This window comes from Gastrolobium bilobum, unplaced genomic scaffold, assembly GCF_033153095.1.
Source record: "Gastrolobium bilobum isolate Gb01-03AN ecotype WA unplaced genomic scaffold, APGP_CSIRO_Gbil_v1 utg12541, whole genome shotgun sequence".
NCBI classification, from domain to species: Eukaryota; Viridiplantae; Streptophyta; class Magnoliopsida; order Fabales; family Fabaceae; genus Gastrolobium; species Gastrolobium bilobum.
Window position 1 is genome coordinate 39932 of NW_026895295.1, and position 23361 is coordinate 63292.

Here is a 23361-nt window from a genome sequence, read left to right on the forward strand (position 1 = left end):
AAGGAGAAGAGTGAGAAAAAAATATGTAAGCTCCACCCACTTTTTATGTGTGCATGAGACAATTATATTTCATGCAACACGATGGATATATTACCCTATATACATATACATATAGATATAGATATAGAAGAATTTCAACAAAATTGAAACCCCTCTTGCCTTTGGTCTTAGAATAAGAAATTCTTATCATTTCATTCATGTTAACAACTCTTGATTTTAATAACGTATTTGCTTTTTCATTCGTAACCTTAAAATTATGATTTGAATTATGGATATACGTGGGAAGTTTTTGTTTGAATTATGGTTTAAGACTTTTTAAACGAGGAACCACACCTTATGCCAACAAATTTGAAGGAATTTGTCCCTGGTAATTGGAAAAGTAATTTGCTTCCTATGTTGGCTATTAAAGTTAATTTGAACATTTTAACAACAGCTAGGACAAAAATTAATTATTCCAAACTTAACAAGTTGGTATCCGTTGCAGTTTATGATCATTTGTGGAAGAATTTTATTTCGATTGACCCTAAAAGATGTCAGTCGATGATATACTTAACAGAAAAATATCTTATTACTCGATAAAATTTGTTGCTTTTAATAATTTTTTTGATATCCAGTATGATTTAATTGGATTCAAACAATGTAGAGTTTATATTGAGAGTAGCTTTTAACACGTGAATAACAGCCACTTCAGCCCATTGCTGATGTGTTATTTGCAGCAACCAATCACGATAGAAAAATAACAACGTAACCACTTTCTATTTTTACTTTTCTGTATGATTATGATATAATTATGTAGTTAAAAGTACAACGATCTTTCTGTTGGAGCATTTAGCATACATTTTAGTCTAAATGTACAACTTTCTTAGTCCTATAAATATAGGGATGTCTCTGGTAACTTAACTGTTGTGTAATAATGAGAAATTTTTTGCCTTCCAATATGGTATCAGAGCTCTAATCGAGAGTTTTGGTACTTTCAGCTTCTGTAATTTTTTTTCCTTCTTCATCTCAGAATCTTGAACTCTTTTCTCATTGAGCCTAACAATCCCTTAATGGATTTCAACACTAATCCTTCACATCCATTATTTCTTCATCCGAATGAGAGTCCCTCATTGGTGTTGGTGAATTCTCCACTAACTGGCAACAACTACCATACTTAGGCTCGTGGCATGACAGTGGCACTTTTATCCAAGAACAAGTTTCGATTTGTTGATGGCTCCAAATGATGATCCGAGTTTTCCTCAATGGAAATGTTGTAACAACATAATGAAGGCATGGATTTATAGATCCGTTTCTAAATCCATTGCCAAATCCTTATTATAGATCAAATGTGCTCGAGATGCTTAGCTGATTTGCATGAAAGGTTTTCGCAATCATATGTATTCTGAGTTCCAGATCTTCAGGAGAAAATGTAAGATTATACCAAGGAGATCATATTGTTATAAAGTTCTTAACTAAGCTCAAGACTATGTGGGATGAGCTGAAAAATTTAAAGTTGCTTCCATCGTGTGAATGCTTTCCTCTTTGCAGTTGCATAGCAATTGCCAAGATATGTGCATATCGTGATAGGGATCACATGATTCCCTTTCTGAAAGGACTCAATTATCACTATGCAGCTTGCGTTCTCGGGTAATGTTGATTGATCCTCTACCAAATATGAACAAGGCTTTTTCAATGGTTATGCAACAAGAAAGGCATTTTGGTTCTGATAGTGGAAGCTCAGCTATGAGTAATTCACAAGCATTTGTAGGCTTAAATAATCTTAGAGGAAATGGAAATCAAAAGACGTTTAATAATCTAGGAGGAAGAAGTGGTAGAGGTTGCGAAAGAAATAATGGAGGTAGAGGCAACAAACTATGCACTCATTGTTGAAGAACCAACCACATCATTGAAACATGTTACCCACTCTACGGATATGCTTCAGGTTATCGTTTGATGGACCTTCATGCTGCAAAAAATGTAGCACAATGGATTGTAGCTGAAACCGAATCTAATGAGCATGCACAACAACCAATTTTTCAGACTTCACTATCCTTAGATCAACATCAGCACGTCTTGTCTGTTTGCAAAACTCAGTGCCACCTGTTGTTGATAATATTTCTCGTGATATGAACATTGCATAAGTTTCTAATGCGCACACAGATGCTACAGGTATTCCTAATACTAAATAGGTCATAGAAACGGGTGCAACCGATCATATAACACATGTCATCGTTCTTTTCTTCTATACACAAAATTGATCCTATTTCCATTATTCTTCCCAATACGTGTCACTTGCAGTCTCTCTAGTGCAATGAAATTGTCACCCACACTTAGTCTGTCAAATGTCCTTTTTGTGCCTCAATTTCATGAGAATCTCATTTTTGTTTCTAAGCTAATTCCATCCATGAAATGTTATCTCACATTCTGTGATTCGTATTGTTTCATTGAACTGATGTACTCCCAGGATATTATTGGTATTACTAAACAACACAATGGCCTCTATCTGATAGTCAGTAAAGATATCCCTCACGAGAATAAAGTACCCCAAGTTGCTGATGTTATAATTCTCACCAATAATGTGTCTATTGTTGTAGACAAGTCCTCTGATTCGTCCCTTTTATGATAGATGTTTTGGTCATGTATCAGAAAATGTAAAGCAAATAATCCCAGCTCAATTTCCCTTTATTTCTCCTCAATGTGTGGACTCGTGTGATGCTTGTCACCTGGCTAAACAAAGAAAGCTACCATTTCATTCTAGTATTATGCGGATATATGCGGGGCCTTTATCATTCCAACTATACATGCGCATCAATTTTTCTTAACTTTGCTCAATAATTTCTCTCATTTCACTTGGATAGTTTTGATGAAAAATAAAAATGAAACTCGAATGCACATCCACAACTTTATGACATTTTTTGAAACATAGTTTCATTCCACTGTTAAGGTTTTCTGAAGTGATAATGGGAAGGAGTTCTTGACGATATATTTCTTCTTATCAAAGGGCATCATTCATCAACTAGTTGTGTTCAGACACCACAACAAAATATTGTTGTTGAGCGCAAACATCAACATGTCTTGAATGTTGCTCGTGCCATATTATTTCAAGCTTCATTGTCGATTCAACTATGGTCCTATGCAGTCACTCATGAAGTTCATTTGATTAAATGTGTGTGCAGCCCAAAGCTTAATAACAAGACCTCTACGAACTACTATATGGCAGCCTTCCAATTCTAATTTATTTAAGTGTTTTCAGGTGTCTCTGTTATGCATCCATATTATCTTCACATCGTACAAAGTTTTCTCCATAGGAAAGCGGCATTTCTTGGTTATAAAGAAGGAACCAAGGGTTATCTGCTATATAATCTAAAGTCTCGAAAATTGTTTGTTTCAAGCCATGTGATTTTCTATTAGAATATTTTTTCCTTTCAATCATCCATACAACCTACCCACGATATTAACCCTTCCCTACCTCCCTTAAATCTTTCTAACGCATCCCTCATCTCATTCCTATTACCTATATCACCCCTCGAATCATCTTCTCATATCATATCTTCCTCTCCACCAACTACTAACCACCTCATCATACAACCATCCACATCAAACCATGACACCTTAGAAGTTGACCATCCCACTTTATATCCATCCTCATTAGATGCTATAAATAATTCTTCTTTTGATGCTTTTACATGCCCTACTACTTTTAGGTCCAACTCTACCAATGTTCGTCAATCATCTCTACTTAAAGCCCCTTATTGATATCTTATTGACTATCACTGTGGCCTTTTTTCCTACTTAGGATTATCATTCATCTCCAGTACTTGTTCTTATCCATTGTCTAATGTTTTGTTTTATGATATATGTCGCCCTTCATACAAATGTTTTTGTTTGACCCCTTTGCACCTATATTGAAACTTGAACGTATTCACAAGCTGCCAAAAGTGAAAAATGGAAACAGGCCATGCAAGTTGAACTAACAACCCTTAAGTAGAATAAAACTTAGACTTTGGTGGATCTACCCCCTAACAAATAACTCATCGGTTGTAAATGGGTTTAGAAAATAAAATACCACTCCGAGGGAACTATAGAATGCTACAAGGCATGCTTGGTTGCCAAAGGATTCACTCAACAAGAGGGAGTTGACTATTTCGATACGTTTCACCGGTAGCTAAACTCACTTCAATCAGAACTCTTCTTGCGTTTGATGCGGTTAAGGGTTGGCACCTTGCTCAACTTGATGTCAACAACACATTTCTTCATGGAGACCTTCATGAAAAGGTTTATATGAAACTTACACGCGGCTTATGTGCTTCTCGTCCCAATCTCATTAGCAAGTTACAAAAATCATTATATGGTTTAAAACAGGCTGGCTGCCAATGGTATGCCAAATTGACTTCTACCTTGATTACTTTGGGTTATAATCAAATCAATGTAGACCATACTGTGTTTGTTAAACGAACTCCTTCCAGATTAATGTGCTCTTAGTATATGTTGATGACATAGTGTTTTCCAATGATTGTGTTACTTAGATTAATCGTGTTAAGTCCTACCTTAATAATAAGTTCAAAATCAAGGATCTTGGTCATCTTCATTATTTCTTGGGACATGAGGTAACAAGGTTTAAGTTGGGTATGTTGTGAGCCAAAGAAAATATGCCCCCGAGCTCATCTTGGATGTTGGATTGTTGGGTGTTAAGCATGTCTCAACTCCAATAGATATTTCATCCAAGTTATCTCGCACACAGGGTACTGTCCTAGCAGATACAACTCCTTATCGATGTTTGGTTGGTCGTCTCCTGTACTTGTCAACCACTCATCCTGATATACATTTCGTTGTTCAACAATTATCGCAGTTTGTATCCCAGCCTATTGATGTTCACATAGGTACTACTGTTCGTGTCCTCAAGTATCTTAAAGGATCTCCCACAACTAGTCTTCCTTTTCTGCTTCAATAAATCTTCATGTTCGTGTGTTTGTCGATGCTGATTGGGCTTGATGCCTTGAGACAAGGAGGTCCATATCTGAGTTCTGCATTTTTGTTGGATCGTCTTTAGTGTCGTGGAAATCCAAAAAGCAATCTATGGTATCTCGTTCCTCCTCTAAAGTTGAGAGGCGTGTATTAGCTAGCTGTTGTGCAATTTTCCAATCAATTACATAAATCACACAAGTACGCAAGTGCACGTGTCAACAAGTAAACATTGCCTGTATGTAAATTGCAAAAGACAACTAACTGAAATACCTCAATATAAAATTAACATCAATATGTCTCTAGTCACAGAACTACAACACGTAGACCGGACAACCCTGATAGTTTATACAACTTAAGCTAAAAGTACTAACATCTATGTGGCATGGACAAATCTCATGCTCACCCAATAAAGCAACAAAGCCCACAAAAGTCTCAACAACAGCAGCATAATAATAACAAGCTAAAAGCATAACATTAGCAGATATAATCCAGCATCCAAATATGTCAGCATATAACATCAATATCAGCTAAGCTCCGGCCTCATGTCGCTAGAGGCATCAGCCCCCAAGTTACCTGAACCTAAAATAAGCGTCCCCAAACGTGGGGTGAGATCTCTAAACAAGAAATCTCAGTAAGACAAGGGGTCCACAAGGATCTTCCACCCCAAGCTCACTTACATGTGCAATATAAGTTCAAAAGCATTTAACAGTATAAGTTCCAAAACTCTGCAGTGCAACAGATATTCATGCCATGTGTGTTTTAACTATTCTACTGGTCAGAGAAATGCAGGACGTACGTCTACAACCCCACAATAAGTACAAGGAACACCGCTTACACCTCACCCACAGCCTCACCATCTTGTATGTCTCCACATACTCAGGCTTACCGTATAGGTGGAACACCACATGCATATCATAAAGGCACTCGCATATAACAGCTCAATAGCATTTATCAAAACAATACATGAAAACAACATCATGCATATAAATCATCCCCCATGGGACATGGTGGAACCAACAATGGCTAAACCGAGGACACGAAAACTTACCTATTAAGCAATACGTCCAAACCAAGAGCTCACACAAGCTTAAGCCCACAAACAGCACAATCACAATCTGTTTATACAGTAAATAATCATCAATAACCGTTACTCCAGGTTACATTAAGTGATTAAGGCTTTCCATATCATTTTAAGTCATTTTAGGCAGTTTCTGCAGGAGGTATTCGAATACTCCTGCCGTCCAGAAAGTATTCGACTACTTTCACTGAAGTATTCGAATACCACCTGGTATTCGAATACCACCTGGTATTCGAATACTACCCAGTATTCGACTAATTCTTCAAGGTATCCGAATATTTTTCTTCCCAGAAAAGTATCCTAATACTCCAGCAAGGAGTATTCGACTACCAGTGAACAAGTATTCGAATACTACACGAAAAGTATTCGAATACTTCTTCACCACAATGCAGAAATACGAACAGTGATCTGCATAATCCCATTTTTAAGGGTCCAAATGCGATTGGGAGTCCAATGACTCCCTAAACAGATGTTCATTAACATGCTAAGAACCCAGAAACACATTCCTTTAATCAAATGGTTGAAGTTTCTCTTTTTAATAGATTAAACAAGTTAAAAACATCAAAATGACAAAGAGGTGATCATGGTATACCTCTAAGCTCCAAAACTTCGAAATGAGACACACAAGGGGTCCTCTACACAGCACTATAGTTCTGCCACCTCAAGACCACGAAAAAAGCTACAAGCTTGGACCTTTCATCATCAAAATGGCTTCTTGAAGCCTTATGTGCTAAGAAAATGGTTTTCTCACAACCAAGAAGAAAGCTCAGCCACTCAAGTCACCCAATCAGCAACCACACACACTCAGAATGTGAGACTTCACACCATTCTCCTCAATTGTCCTCCATTGTCACCCAAACAACAATAATGATGTCATAATTGAAAAGAAAAAGATATCCCCAATTTTAATTAAGCATGGCTTAATACGATAACATGTTAACAAACCTTACATTTTATGGTATCAGAGCTTTAACATTTTCAGGATCAGCACATGTGGTATCAGAGCAGGGCCTCTCTTCCAGTATGGTGTGGTTCGAGGACGAACCAGGCGGAAGCTGGTGGGCATGTAACATCTCAAGCGCTGACGAGGGCGGGGAGTAATCGCCGGTGCAAAGAAGCACGGACAAGGAGCGACTCCTGACAGGCTTCCAGCAAGGGGTTACATGCATAAATGAATCGAATCGATACCCGAAAGCGAGGGATTTCAATGACTGTGCAGGTGTGAGACTGAACAGTTTGGGATAGCTTATAAGAATTAATTGGTACTACCTATACTAACAATATGCATCTTCTTTTCGGTAGCCCGAAACGGAAGAACTCCATAGTTAAGCGTGCTTGACTTGGAGCAATTCTGGGACGGGTGACCTCCTGGAAAGTTTTCCCAAGAAGTGTGCGAGTGAGGAAAAAGTACACTGAAAAGTCTTGTGTTAGTATGTGGGGATAGTCATTGATTCTTGAAGCGGCCGGGCGTTACACCGCCGGAATAATGCAGCAAGTTGCTAGGGTCAATCATCTCTCTATTGAACCCTAGTTCCTTCCTTTGATTTGCTGGATGTCTCTCAACGAACCCTCAAATTCCTTCCAAGTGTTTCCCCACTTTCTCTCTCTAAATTCTGCCTCCAATTGGGTGTCTAAAACATGTCTTGCCGTGTGTAGATTTCTTCTCTTTTTATATCTTATTGATATTTTGGGATTCAATCAGCTCTTCATATCCATGCAAATCTCATTCAAATCTGCCTTATGATTGATTGAGAATATGACTCTCTTTTGCTGTAATGCTGACAGAGCATACTGCTGCATATCTTCCCTAAATCTTTCCAAATTTGTGATTCAGATATGAATTAGATTTGTAATCGTTTATTTAGTGAAGATTTGATTGTGATTTCTTGAATGTCTTTGAGCGCGTATCCAGATCAAGTTTTTGATTACACGTTCATAAGCTTCTTCCATCAATTTGGGCTTGGATCCATAGTTTGCTGGTAATGATGTCAACAATATGCATTGCTTACCTCATCTACACTGCTACAACACTGATTTTCGATGCTACAGCATTGATCTGCAGTATTATAACAAATGCATTAAATGTTTCCAATGCTTAAATTATGTCCAAGTATCCATATTTAACATAATTATCAATTAAAGCATGAAAACATAGAATTCATGCATTAATCATATAAAATCAAGAGCAAATCATGGCACCAAAACATCACAATTAAGCCCAAAAATAACTCTCTTTTAGAGAGTTATTACTAGCCTCTCTTGTGAGCTGCAATGGCTTCAATATCTTTTTCAAGACTTGTATCTTCCATGGACGAAGCATGCTTTCGTCTTTTGTGACAATCACTCGACCATTTATTTGGCTCATAGTGCCACTTTCCATGAAGGTTCGAAGCTCATAGAGATGAATTGCTATGTCACCTGCGAGAAAACCGTCTCTATAGTTTGTTGTGTTTACTTCCCATTAAGTCATCTGATCAACTAGCCAACGTGTTTACAAAGTCTTTGACGTCTTCTCCTTTTAGTTCCTTTGTGTCCAAGATGAGCCTTGTCAATATACTACGTCCATCTTTGGAGGGTGGGGGTGGGTAACGAGATCATCTTCTCCACGGCAGTAGTATGTACATCTGCAATTAAGAAAATGACAAGTGGATTAAAAAATATTTTTTTCTTTTTCCGTACGGACAACACAACTTCTTGCTCCATGTTGATTGGTTAGTCGCATGGAGTGTATTGTGCGACGGTTGCACAATAGATATTTCCGTGGGTAACATGTGAGTCATAGCCACGTCAGCCCAATGCTGATGTGTCATTTGCAGCAACCAATCACGATAAAAAAATAGCAATGTAACAACTTTCTATTTTTACTTTTGTGTACGGATATAATAGCCTTTAGCATATCTCTTACTATGAATCATTAGTGGTCCTACATAGTTACTTATGTGTGCAAGTGCAGAAAAAAAATTCATTTGAAATATCTTGAATAGCTTGAAGAATAAAGTATTTTTTGGGTCCTCAACAAAAATCAGGAGGCTAATTTTAATCCCTTAAAAAAAAGTCGACCTATGGTCCTTCTAAAATTCAAAATAGACACAGTTAGTCAAAATCGTGGTCCCTTTTAAATTTAAAGAAGACCCACATTAGTCGCTCAAAAGGACTAACATGGATCTATTTTGAATTTCAGAAGAATCATGAGTTTGAAATTTTTTTTGTAAGGGATTAAATTAGGCCCCGTAATATTTGTTGAGGACTCAAAAGTACTTTACTCTAGCTCGAAATAGCATTTACAAAAAATAAGATATGTCTGAAATAGCAAAGTTTGATATATGTGAATAGTTTTTTTTCTCTTCTTGTCTATATTCTTTTATTTTTTTAATGCATTTAAAAATTTATTTTAAATTTTTTTTGGGGGCAGCGAACTTCAGTCACTAAATATACAGATATAAATAAAATTTTATGGGTCCACTATTCTTAGTCCTATAAATATAAGGTCGACGTCTCTTGTAAATTAACCATTGTGTAATAATTATGAGAAATTTCTTTCTTTCCAATAGCTCTTCGATATTATTTTATTATTATTAATTCAAACTCATGATATCTGGTCAAGGAGAACAAACTCCATACCATTTAAATTATTAGTTGTTGGTAAATTTTCATGATATATGATGAAAACTTTGTTTTGCTGATGAAAAGGATAGCCGAAGAGGCCTATTGAACGCTGCCAAAGGGTTCAATACACCTATTTCTAAACGTTGAAATATTACAAATATCCTTTTAATATGGGATTAATTACAATCTCCCTAAGTAAGCAATTAAGGGAAAATTGTTATATATATATTTAAATTTCCAAAGCCCAAAAAATATTATATTAAATTCTTAAATAAAAATGGTTAATTTAAATTAGTCCTATTTCAAAAGATTATTTTTAAATTTTTCAAATTTTTAAGAAAGATATATGCATTTTTCTCCGAATTAAAAATAAATAAATAAAAGGAATATACAAAAAAAGAAAGAAGGAAAGGAAGGTAACCTTATTTATATCATCAAAATCATCTTGTGAATAGTAGTCTAGCCGTTTAGAATACAATGGATATCACAGATAATAACTTTAACAATTTTCCATCTTAGGCTAAATTAAAGATAAATAATATGAGCACGGAATAGAGTTGAAGAATAACTGGGTTATTTTTTGGCTTCATTTGAGGCCAAGAAGGAAGCAATAAACTGTTTGAGGCATCTATTGTAGACACATGGTCGCTCCAGGTGAACCAAGTGACCAGCTTTCTTTATGCCTTGAAACGTTGTGCCATCTCCTAGTTGCCTGTCATTGCATCAGAAATGTTTACTATGCATAACTATTCTCAACAACTCTCTAATAAAAAAAAGACAATATTTGTTTGACTATGTATAAATTGAGAATTAAATTCAATAATACAAAATGGAATATATAAGGAAAAAAAATTGAGTCGAAGGACTCAACGAATAACGCTACTTGGAGAAGGTTTTTTGGGACATTAATTTGTGCACAAATATCTTTTTTCTTTTTTCTTTTTTTCTTCTTAGAACTAGAGCCTTACTCTTTCATATTTTGGGCAAGCTGCAGTTTGAAAATTTGATCATTCTCGCCCCATAGAAGATGTATTTTCTGAAAAGGGATAATGAGTAATTATTATAATAAAAGCATGAATGTTATGGAAGAGTACATATAAAAACGTATAACATGAGTTCAGTGCCCAGAGTTGCCGGTTTAGATTAATTATTACCTGCGGAAAATTTGGAATTGTGATGTCTCTGTTGCTAATTACTAGGTCCTCCAATAGCTCACCTCGCTCCTTCCTATTCGTGAACATTACCTGTGATTGATAAAGGAAAGCCATACTTGGGAAAATAATTACTACAAAAATACTTACAGATAGGGTGAAATTGCAAGCTACTTAACAGTTTATATATGCAAGGACCTCCCAAAATAATAATATTATACGGGTCAAGCCAATAGATAAATTGTTTGGAGAGGGAAAAAATAATTGAAAAGACAATAGATTAGTTTAAGAACCATCAAAATCCTTATCTTCAACTTCTTTCCGATGTTATTGCTTATTAGGTGAAGTTAGTTGACCTAAGCCACATTCCTAGCTTTCCTCTTTTTTTTTTTTTTTTTTTTTTGGAAATAACTTTCCTCTTTGTGTACATAATGTTATGGTCCACCTGTTGTCATTTATGTTTCCTTTGTATTATTTACTTTTCTTTTATTAAGAAGTAAATACATTTTTGGTCCCTAACAAAAATTACGATTTCTACTTTAGTTTCTTATAAAAAAAATATTAGTCTCAAGGTCCCTAAGAAATTCAAAGTGGGTCCATTTAGTTGAAATCGTGGTCTCTCACAAATTCAAAAAATATCCATGAATCTCTCAAAAGGATTAAAATAGGTCCACTTTGAATTTCACAGGGACCGGTTGACTAATATTTTTTTTGTAAGGATGAGAACCGTATTTTTTGTTAGGGACACACAAGTATTTACTACTTATTAAAAGAATCGTTATAGCAATTTTGATCTGTCTACTCAAATTTAAACCCCTCTCAAAAAAATAAAAAATAAAAAACAATTTAACAACTAACCAATCCAATTCTATTTTTTTATTTTATTTTTCATTTTTAACGTTATATTCTATAGTCGACCGAATCTTTTGCTTACATTTTCCATATCTTATAAACACATACGATTAGTTGATGTATTGCAAAAAAAATCAAAAAGTCGATGCACCATTATATTGGCAAATTAAAAGCATACAACATGAATGGTTGGCAGTCGCTATCAGTAAAACCTAAAAAGACATATATCACAAAAGAAAAAGAAGATATAATAAAATAAACAAAGGAATCAACAACGAAGAAATTAAGAAAGTTATAGGTGAAATCCATCCCGATCAGAAAGTAACTAATGTGCTAGAATGTAAGACCTACCTTATAATCGTTAATGCCATCGCATGCAATAACGTGTGTTTCAGTCATGTGAATGCAAATATTTTCTTTTAAAAGAAAAAAAAAAACTGTAATAAAAACTAGGACAAGAAAGAGGAGCACTTGAATAAATTACTATAGTCAGTAGTGAACCAAAATATAATTAAACAAAGGGTTATGTTTATATGAGATAAACAACTCTCCTACACACAAAAAGAGGTTGGGTTCTATCACTCTCTTTTTTCTCTCCTCTTACCTGTGGGTCTCACTTATACTTTTATTTTTACAACATAAGATAATTTTTTTTTTTACTACAACATAAGAAACATATATCCCTTAAACAAAACGAAATAAACAAATATATAAATAAAGAGATTAATAATTCTCATATTTTATGAGATAAAATTACTTCATACATGCATAAAAGTGTATGGGGCTCGTGCGAAAAAAAGAAGATAAAAAGAAAATTTTGATCTCACATATTTTTTATGTATCTATAGGAGATAAAATCATATCTTGTAACACGATAAACGTTAATTCCATAAATCAAGGGAGATCCAATGGAGCAAAGTGCTAAGGCCTAAGGGCATACCTCAAGAAAGTCCTTGTGTAAACGATCAGGGAACCATAGCTTTTTGTAAGCAGCCACAGACAAAAGGGCCTTAAGACCCTTAACAGAGGTAGGCAACAAAAGCTCTGAAGAAGAAGAAAACCCAAGTTCTTGGAGTGTGGTCACGCTGATTGAGTCAGTCATTGCCAAGATGGAGCCAGAGATGACCATGGCTTGGACCAGCTCAGGGTACATCTCAGCCATCTTAAACGCCACCATCCCACCGTAGCTAAAACCAACCACTATGCATTTCTCCACCCCAAGCTTCCTTAACCCCGTAGCCAAACACTCTGCTTGAAAACTTGGTGACCTCTCTGATTTATCAGTGGTTGAATCTCCGAAGAATAGAAGATCCGGAACATAAACCGCGTATTTTTTGGTTAAAGCACCAACTTGGAACTGCCACGTCACTATTCCTTCTGCAGCGAAACCGTGGACCAGAACCACCGTGGGCTTACTGGGATTGGCAATGACTTTGGGCTTTTCGTCTTTTTTCTTGGGCTTCGTAATGGTCTCTGATGGTACCCAGAAACTCATCACTGTCCCTGGCTCTATCTCCACCGTGTAGGGCCTGATCCCCGCCATCTTCATTAGCCCATGCAACATTGGCCTCTGTGCTGCCACCAAGTTCACCATGATCTCTCTCTCTCTCTCTCTCTCTGTGATCACTCTTTGTAGCAATGATGAAGTTTACAAGTGTAGAAGGGGTTTTATACGAGGAAGATAACTTGGATAAGTTGGGTTTGGTGCTGGGTTGTTATAGCTTGTCGTATAGGGGAAAGCTATTTATGGACGATAAAATTTCAAACACAGCCGAAGTGGTAGCCAATAGTAGCTCACTAAGAACCCACCACGTGATTGTTCAGGTCAATAAAATCTAAACAAAGGATTATACAGTTTTCTTGCACTCAAACTGGATTATATATAGAAATAGTCGACTTCTCTCTGTATGAGAGAGGTTGCGTTTTGGAATATAATTATGTGGAAATGGTAGATTTATCATTGTTGTTGTTGTTGTCTTGTAAATCTTATTTAGTAACCACGTACGATGTTGTTTAGTTTTGATCAACTACATCGCCTAATATCCCTCGTCTGGCGGTTGTGGACCCTTTGTCCATCCTTGCTTGTGAGAAATAATTTGTGGAATTTAAAGCAGGGTTTAATTATTTTGATACTCTTGGTATAATAAAAGATTGCCTGTGATCCTGTGAAGTGATGTGAACCGTTGAATTTAATTATTGGGCACAGTTGTAACTTGTCGATTAGAGTGCATAAAAGATAGGCCTTCTATTAAATGCATAAGATGGGCCTTTCCAAAGAAAATACTAAAACTATTCATAAGATAGTGATAGGCTTTATTTTTTGTTAATATAAAATTTGTCACTTAAAATTATCTGTATAAATTTGTAAAATTATCTGTATAAATTTATGAGCGGTTAATATAAAATTTTGTGAATTATTATTTATTAATAGGGATAGAATCTTTTGACACTGGTATCAAACTTTGAAATTTGATACTAAATTTTAACAGTTGATTTTCGCCAATCAACGGTTATCATTTATTGAGAATTAAACTTATTAATTAATTATTAATTTTCAATAAATAATAATTATTAATTGGCAAAAATCAACAGTTAGGATCTGATGTCAAATTTTAAAGGTTAACATTGACGTAAAAGATATGCTCTTTATTAATATATTAATATATATTTTTTAAAACAAAATTTAATACTAAATATAATATAAGTGTTTTATTGTTATGTTATTATCACACTATCAGTTAAGAAAAATAAACTTCTTCGACAATAATTGCAATTAATCGTCCAACTTTTATAATTTGATAATACACAATTTGATGACAATGCATGTAAAGAAAATAAATCTTGTAATTATAGTACCAAAATTAAATCCTTTCATTTTCTACATACATTTCTTCTATAAGATTCATAAATCACACACTTATCATGCACTACACTTGTTTGTTAATTCTCTTCAATGCACTCTAGACAATCCAGCTCTTAATTACTTTTACTTTTATCAACATATATTTTACATAAATTAATTATTGAATGCTCTTAAATCAAGTATATTTTAAATTTAATTAAAAAAATTTAATAACTCAAGAATCAAAGAGGTTAGCAAAATGAATACAATTTTACATGTCACTTAAAAAAATGGAAATATGTTATCAAAAAAAAAAAAAAAAATGGAAATATTTATTTATACATTTTGTGTCTGTAATTATATATAACTATAAATGAATGGAATATATAAACACAGTATTATGGGGCCCTACAATAACATCTAAAATCACTTTTGTGAAAGCTTCCCGTCATAATGCGATTGCAGAATCCCTATTATTTTTTATTTTTTATTTTTACCGTCTTGCGTATCTCATGGTTACCTCCTTTGATGAGAATTGAAAAGCCAGTTAGGATCAGACTTCTTTGTAACCTTACCATAGACCTTTTATCTGAATAACATTGATTATATACTTCAGAAGTAAATGATCAATCATACACAATTGTAAACGAAACAAGAAAAAATAGAGACACATATTTATCCTAACTCATCCACTTGTAATGCTATACCTAGCAATATATATTTTTTGACTATATATTCTACTCATAACATTTTGTTGCAATTTCTCTATTATAAGAAAATATAAATAGGTTCATAAATTCTAAATCACGATAACTTTTCATTACTGAGCCCAAATCACGAAAACAAACCAAATGCCCAAAATAACATAAGTTATATTCACGTACACAGAGGCACTGCACGGCCTATCCCTTACACCCCCGTTGGGTTGGCTATCCTAAACCCTTGCTTTCTCACCGGGGAGCAAGACCTTTTGTGAGACTAGAAACATGTATCGTCAACTAAATGTGACGTATGAGTTATAATAACCCATACCTTTAAGATTTGATTATGCATGGCCATTATAGATATAAGTAAATAAGTTCAAGAAATTACGAAATTATATAGTTAAGTTATGTAATTCTAGGATAAATATGTTGCGAAAGTTAGAATTCATCTGTTAATCATCTAATTGACATGATATAAATTATGGAAATACAATTCATGGCAAGCAAGTCAATTAGGACCTTAAAAATAATATTTGATAAGTTTTGGGGTCAAAGTTTAATTATGTGAAAGTATAGGGACCATTTTGCATTTAAGCAAAATTAGGTCTAAACTTTAATTTAATGATATGATTAAATTCTATGGAATATTTTAAGGGTTTTAAGCCATCTCAAATTATGTTAATTATGTCTAGAATAATTATAAAAATTAAGACAAGAATTAATAAAATCAACCAATAGGAAATAAGATGACATAAAACTTGAAAAAGTCAAAATTAGTGTGCTAGATATTTTTATCCTTTATTAGGTTGGTTTTAATTGTCTCTTAAGGAGAAAAATCTGCATTTCTTCCTCCTTCAAGCCGTAACCTCCATGCGAGAAAAAGAGAGCTTAAGAACTTGGTCTTTTAGTGACAAAAATGCATAGTTTCTTTGAGATAAAATCTTCTTAATCATCTTGTGATTAAAACCCTAGTATCTAATCTTTGAAATAAGCCTTGTGTGCTTTGTTTTCTCCTCTCAACGCCATCTACCAGCAGCTGCAATCAAGGAGAAATTTGAGGTTTTGATGCTTGTTTGAAGGATAATTGATGATATAGTCTTCTTGAAGTGATTTAAGGTATTAAACCTAACTTTTAATGGTTATTTCCTTTAATTTTTAGGTTAGGGTTTGTGTGTACAAGACTAATTTTGATGGATTTTTATCATATTTATATGAAGTGGTTTGAAGTCTAAGTGATGGGACTTTTATTCTTTGGTGGTTGTTGATGAATAATAACCGATTGAATTGTTGAAAAATACAGAAATTGGACTGACCTAACTATATGTGTGCCTTGGCCTATGCATGTTAAAATAGGTATACTATTTGTTTGTTGTAATTTCAAGATGAAATTAGAGTTATAACTTGGTTGATTGAAAGTTCAAATAAAGAAAAATGTTATAGGTTTTGAAAATCAAAGAAACCTAAAAGCCAAATCTGGCCTTTTTTTTCTAAAATTCATATATGGAGTTATAGAACTCCAAATTGAGTGTGGTTTGTGCCAAATTAAATCTGCACATGTCTAGTATAATATACTAAAACTTCAGGGCAATCATATAAGAAATGGATTTTTCATGAATAAAATGGTGCAGACTATTAATGCTGGAAACTGTGTTACCATTTCGGCCAAAATGAGGAAAAAGGGCTTGGAAGCTTGTTGGCTGATGTTTTAAAGATGTTTGGTGCTAAATTGATGTATTAGAATGGAATGGATTAGTTTATTCATTAGTTCAAAGCATAGAATGGTTATTGCCACCTTAAATGGTCATTGGGCTAAATAATGGAGAATGAAGGTAAGAGTTGCCTTGAGTAGTCTTCGATGAAGAGTGAAATGCATAAAATGCATGGTAACCTTATTAGTCCTATTCGGCCACTATGTGGTTATATGAACTAGGTACGGTTTTTAATTCAATTAAGTGTTTGGTTGTATAAATCAAGTAAAATTAAGTGTATGTTATGATGCAAAATTATAGGAAAAATAGGCTTTCAGGAAAATGCAGAAGTTTTCTGCTATAATATCATTCTTCAATAATCAAAAAGTCTTCCTTTCACATCCTTCTAACAAGCCTTTTAATCAGGCAATACAAAAAGTAACTGACAATAAAGGACCATCAATGGTCTTAAAACTAATACAAAACAGAAATAGCCATAAACCAAACATAAAGTCATGCAAACTGAAACGTCTGCAATTATTAAAATTATAAAAGGCCTTAAAACTAAAACGTATGCAATTATAATAACTTATGGTGACTCAAGTGCATCATATTATATATGGTGAAAGTGTGGAAACCTAAGTTAACCTATGGGTTAAGTGAATTAAGTTAAATGTGTTGATATGTAAGACTTTAAGAATATGTCTAAAATAGAGTTAACTTGTGAATATTGGTATGAATTGACATGAATTGATAAGAAGAATTTTGAAATATGTATGTACATAAGAGGTTTCTTCAAGTGCAAGTAATTAAGTATTGACATAAAGATCATATTTGAATAGGTGATCTTGATGGTTACATATATACAGATAGCTTTAGTGACGTACAAGCAGGGTTTACAGAGAAGCTAGTTCCAGGTAAGCTCTTGATTTCAGAGTTTTCTCAATATGTTGTTCCACTTTGGTCCAATAGAATCCTGGTTCACATGGCATATGTTGTGATGAATGTAGGTATGTAATATAGTTTCATTCATGTAACTCATGCATCTGATATGATATAATAGATATGAAATGATATGATATAAATGATATGATATAACTCATGTAACTCATGCATCTAATAACATGGAACCTGTAGAGATGGAAGTATTCACTAGCTTGCGTCTGACATGTCAAATTTCTTTAAAGCATTCTTTGTGTATTTTTTTTTACTCAACCATAACATTCTTTTCTCATGGGCCATCTTGATCTGCATCCCCGAGAATAGATTTATGGGGCTCAAATTTTTCATCTCAAACTACCTTGCTAGCAATCCTTTTACATTACAGATCATCCTCAAATTATTCCAAACAAGTAACATATCATTCAAATATAAGCTAAGATTTTCAAAATTTACTTTCTACCTTTTCAAAATGATCACCATATCAATGATCAAACTTAAGCTTCAACATAAATGAGTCCTTCTAGGAAATTATTTCAGGCCATGCAGAGACTTATTCAACTTGCATATTACTTTCTATTTATCTCGGACTACAAATTTCTCTGGTAGCCTCATGAAAATATCATCCTCCAAATCACCATGAAGGAGTATAGTCTTTAAATCTAGCTGCTCCACTTCCAAGTCATATGCAGCTGATGTATGTAAAACAAGTTTTATATATATTAATTTCACAACAAATGAAAACACCTCACATTAATTAACATTGTATATCTGAATATCCCTCTGCCACTTATCGAACTTTGTAAGATTAATCTTTCTCCCCATTTGCAGTGATCTTTTTCTTGAACACTCACTTGCATCCATTCGTCTTCTACACATACTCTCACCAAAATCCAAATTTTTTTTAAAAAAAATAAAGTTCACCTCATCTTTTGCGGCTTATTTCAACTATTTTGCATTGTCTAAGCTTCTAGTTTGTTGTACATAACTCATCATCACGTGTTACAACCATATCAAGACATGATGACAATAGTTTGAAAGAAAAAAAAAAGTAGAGTCGCCACCAACGTTTATTGAAGAAAACATTGGGAAACAAATTTTGTTTAGGAAAATTAGTCTTTGAAAATAGAAGTGGATTCAAGAACCAATTATAAGTAGCAGAGGTGTTAGCATCCAACACCGTAGATTAAAAAAATATTACCTTTAGATTAACTATGCAAATTATTAATAAATTTTTAAATTATTTGATTCTCCCAAAGCATTAAATAAATAAACTTCATTATTTAGATAGAAAACTAGATTGAGAAAATTTATTTTTAAGCTTGATGGAAAAAATCTAGCTCTAACATATCCTATGGTGCAATAGGAAACTTAAAGCTACACCGTTCTTTAAAAAATATGTATCAATTGATAAACTTAAATTTTTTTGAAATTTTTTTGAAGTAATTTTGTTTCTTGATAATGAATCATTATTTCATAAAGCTTAAGATATTATATTTGTACGTAAACTATTATGAAATTTACAAGACTTGAGGATGACTGTAACACCTCATGTATACCCAGTTTGTTAACATGTCATCGTATTAAGTCACGCTTAATTAAATGTGCGGAAAATCTTTTTCTTTTCAATTATGACGTCATTAAACTTAGCCAAGTTGATTACTTAATCATTTCATAAAAGCATCGCTTGTATGTAAATTGCAAAAGACAACTAACTGAAATACCTCAATAGATAAATAAGCGAGTATCTAAGTCACGGATCTACAACACGTAGTTCAGACAATATCCTGATACATTAATACAACTCCGAACTAAAAACATAAAGTCAAGTCAATGTGGCATGGACAATCCGCATGCTCACCAAATAACAACATAATCAACAGAGTCTCAGCTCAAAGATCCATAACATGAAACTAATAACATAACAGCAACAAATAGCATCCAGCATCCAAACATAAACAGCAAAAGTAGAAATATCAGCTAAGCTCCGGCCTCCTACCGCTAGAGGTCTCAACCCCTGCATTACCTGAACCTGAAATATGTGCCCCAAACGTGGGGTGAGATCTCTAAACAGAATTCTCAGTAAGACAAGGGGTCCTCAAGGATCTTCCACCCCAAGCTCACTTACATGTGCAATATAAGTTCCAAAAACAGTTAAACAGTATAAGTTCCAAAACAGTGCAATGCAGCAGATAATCATGTCATGTGTGTTATAACTAATCCACTGGCAAGAGAAATACAGGAATACGTCTATTACCCACAATAGTGCAAGACGCCACTTGCACCCACCCACAGTGTCACCGTCTTGTATGACACCACATACTCAGGCTTACCGTCTAAGTGGAACAACACATACATATTATAAGCAATTGCATATAAAACTCAACAGCATTTTCAATTATCAAAGCATGTAAACACATCATGCATATAAACCATCCCCTCATAGGGTATGGTGGAACCACACAATGTCTAAACCGAGGACACGAAAGCTTACCTTGCAAGCTAACAATCCAAGCCAAGAGTCCAACCAAGCTCAAAGCCCAAACACAGCAGAATCACAATCTGTTTTGGACCAGCAATCATATCAATATTCAAACATACAAGCATATGACATAAAGACAACGTCTTTCCTTTACGTTTCATGTCTTTAGGCTTTTCACAAAGCCACAAGCTCTTAATCACTTAGATTCTGACTTAGATTAATTATTACAGAAGTTCAACTTAATCAATCTAGGGTCCATAAACCCCAAACATAGTTCTGTATGAACAGTACAGACACTGTCTCGAAATTCCCAGAATATTCGAATATATGTCGGGGACGTATCCAGATATCCCATATCCGGATATCCATATTCGGATATCAGATGTAACAACCCGTTGTACACCGGTATTGTTAACATTAATTATGATATTAAGCGCAGTTACAATCACAGCAATTCATTTATAAAAATGCGAGTAAACTTTTTTCATTTATTACGCGATCATTTAAAACCGTAAAAAGCGTAATAAATAAAAGCTGTGATCATAACTGTAACTCTTGCGGAATACTTGTTTAAACTATTTTTATATCTTATTTTACTCAATACGAAACACTAAAGGGTTCCCATAAACCCACTTAGCTAATTTCATGATTTTACGTTTTCCACCCATCCGAACAAGGTTCGGTTATTATTTTTCTGCGAACATCCCGCACAAAACCAGTCCTTCCTCTTTAGCTATCTTTTTTTTCTTACTTAAATACCTTTCCAATTAACCATCCCATGAGTCATTTCGATCTCTTTTGCTCCGGATATCGCCGTTTAAAGTTGGACAAGCAAAACTGCCAACCAACCCCAAAACAGCTCCAAATATCCTTCACTCCACGAATTACTGAAGAAAAGCCACTAACTTAATTGCTCGCAAATTTTTATACCATGAACTAGACTCCTCAAGCTTAAATTTGATATATCATACACTTAATTTTATCGATAAACGAAGCGGGAATAAAATTCCCAAAAACTGCCAGAAACAGCCCCTGCACAGGTGCGTTCTGGACAGTCCGTGTTCGCAGGTTACTACAGGGCTGCGTGCAACCCAGAAATTTCTCATATTTTAACACAATGTAGGGGACATCTCAAGCCTTAAAATGGCGTATAGCACGTCCCTATCAGACCTCTGTGGAGGGAGATATGCTCTCCCGAAGTTCGTCTAAATTCTGCCAATTCTACAGAAAATTCGACAGAGTTTCTTTTGTTTTTTCCTAAAATCCCCAAATTTGTAATTGCTTTCTAATACCTCAAATGTACCTAATAACCAATGGGTGGCACACACAAGGACCAACAATGCATTGGGGCACTTACAACCCAACTCAGTTTATAGTTATTATACAATTTATACCATATGGCTCACTTTATAAATCCTAAACTTATTTCAATCACCAATGTCCATTTATATGCAATTTCTCAGCAAACAAGTAATTATAATCCTAAAATAGGCCTAAAGCCCTTCCATCATATTACATCATGTATCCATTGTACAATTACAACATTTCACTTACATATTACAACTTACAACTTCATAACTTTAATTACAACTTGAAACATTAACTTTAATTTACAACTTGAAACATGAACTTCAAATGACATATACAACTAACTAGACTTAGGAAAAATGACATGAACAAATATGACTATGAAACTCATCCTACATACATATGGAATGTTCATGCCCTAAGTCTAGCCTAGGCCAAATGGCCATCAAAATGCAAAAAGTGCAAGTCCTCCAATGACTCATCCTACGGGCTTCTTGCCCGCCGCTCCCGTACCACTGCTACCTCCTGAAATAAAGCCCCCAAGACGGGGTGAGATATATGAATATATCTTAGTAACCCATAGGTTCTGGAGAAAACTCCGCCCAATGGCTCACTTCGATGCATATAAATAATATAAAATAACCACTTTTCAAAACGGTATAAAGCAAGGGATTTAAAGAAACTGGGGAATATAGGAATACAAAATACAACGAAGCGGGAATGGTAGCTACCAATACCATGCAACGTCCTCGGCATATAAGCCTATGGGTCTCATCCAAGGCCTGTTTCTAGAACATCAACCAAGGTACCCCTCACATCCGCATACACCCGAGACTTCCTAGTGTGCTCCTATCCGGATCACACACCACGACCCTGGGCAACTGGAACTCCCTCTCGGAGACCTATCCAGTGGAAGTCCAAAACGCTCGAAGGAAAAAACTGTCTACTGGCCAGAGACTCGGTACCTATGTACCAACATACATACTACATGCATGATCATGTTATTCTACACTACTCATATACACTTCCTACCATCACCCTCAACGGGTATGGTGGAACACACAAAGGGAACAAGCCCCAGTACCAAGAGGTTACCTTAATGTGTTTCTTCACTTAGCTCCAAGCAGTTTATGTTCCAAGCTTGTTACTCAACAGAATGACTACACAGAGGACATTCCCAATTACTCAAAACTAATACGAACACATGCCAGTTAACAATTATACAAGCATGATTCAACCACTTACCTCAATCCCACTTGGTCCAGGACCAAGGGCAATTCACCGACTCACGGTTCGGGGTTCAAATCGACGTACGACAACCTACAATAATCATGTACGAACCGTCAGTACACGGCAATTCTGTCAAAATGTGAAAAACGTCAAAACCCCCTACGCCCTTGTAGGTTCGGCCTTCTTAAGCTTATTCCACAATTTATTTTTCTAAATTTTCTTTCTCATTTTATTATACTTCCTTAGGTTGCCAAAAGGCTACACCAAGTGCCATTTTTTCATTTTACGTCTTTTAAACAACGTTTTGCCTAATATTTTACTATAGGATCCTTTATGGCATTTAACACCCTCAATTATTTTTCATTGATTCTTCCACTTTCCAATCATCACACAACTCATATAAGTACCATTTAATACCTGATACATCATTCAAACAATGTCAACAACACCGATTCCCCTATTTTGCCCAATGGCCGAAAATTCAACATGGTGATCTCCAAGGGATTTCCATCAATTCCAATTACTCCACACCTCACA

At 34.7% G+C, this 23361-nt stretch overlaps 1 protein-coding gene across 1 annotated transcript; it reads right to left on the reverse strand.

Annotated features, from left to right (window-relative positions):
• Positions 1 to 10201: 10201 nt before the first annotated feature.
• On the reverse strand, positions 10202 to 13254 carry LOC133304899 (uncharacterized). The gene is made up of 4 exons (XM_061504979.1): positions 12572 to 13254; positions 10783 to 10872; positions 10597 to 10664; positions 10202 to 10340 (listed from the first exon to the last, which is right to left on the reverse strand). The coding sequence occupies exons 1-4, from the start codon at positions 13223 to 13225 to the stop codon at positions 10202 to 10204; spliced, it is 951 nt and encodes a 316-aa protein (XP_061360963.1). The 5' UTR covers positions 13226 to 13254.
• Between the last annotated feature and the right edge of the window lie 10107 nt (positions 13255 to 23361).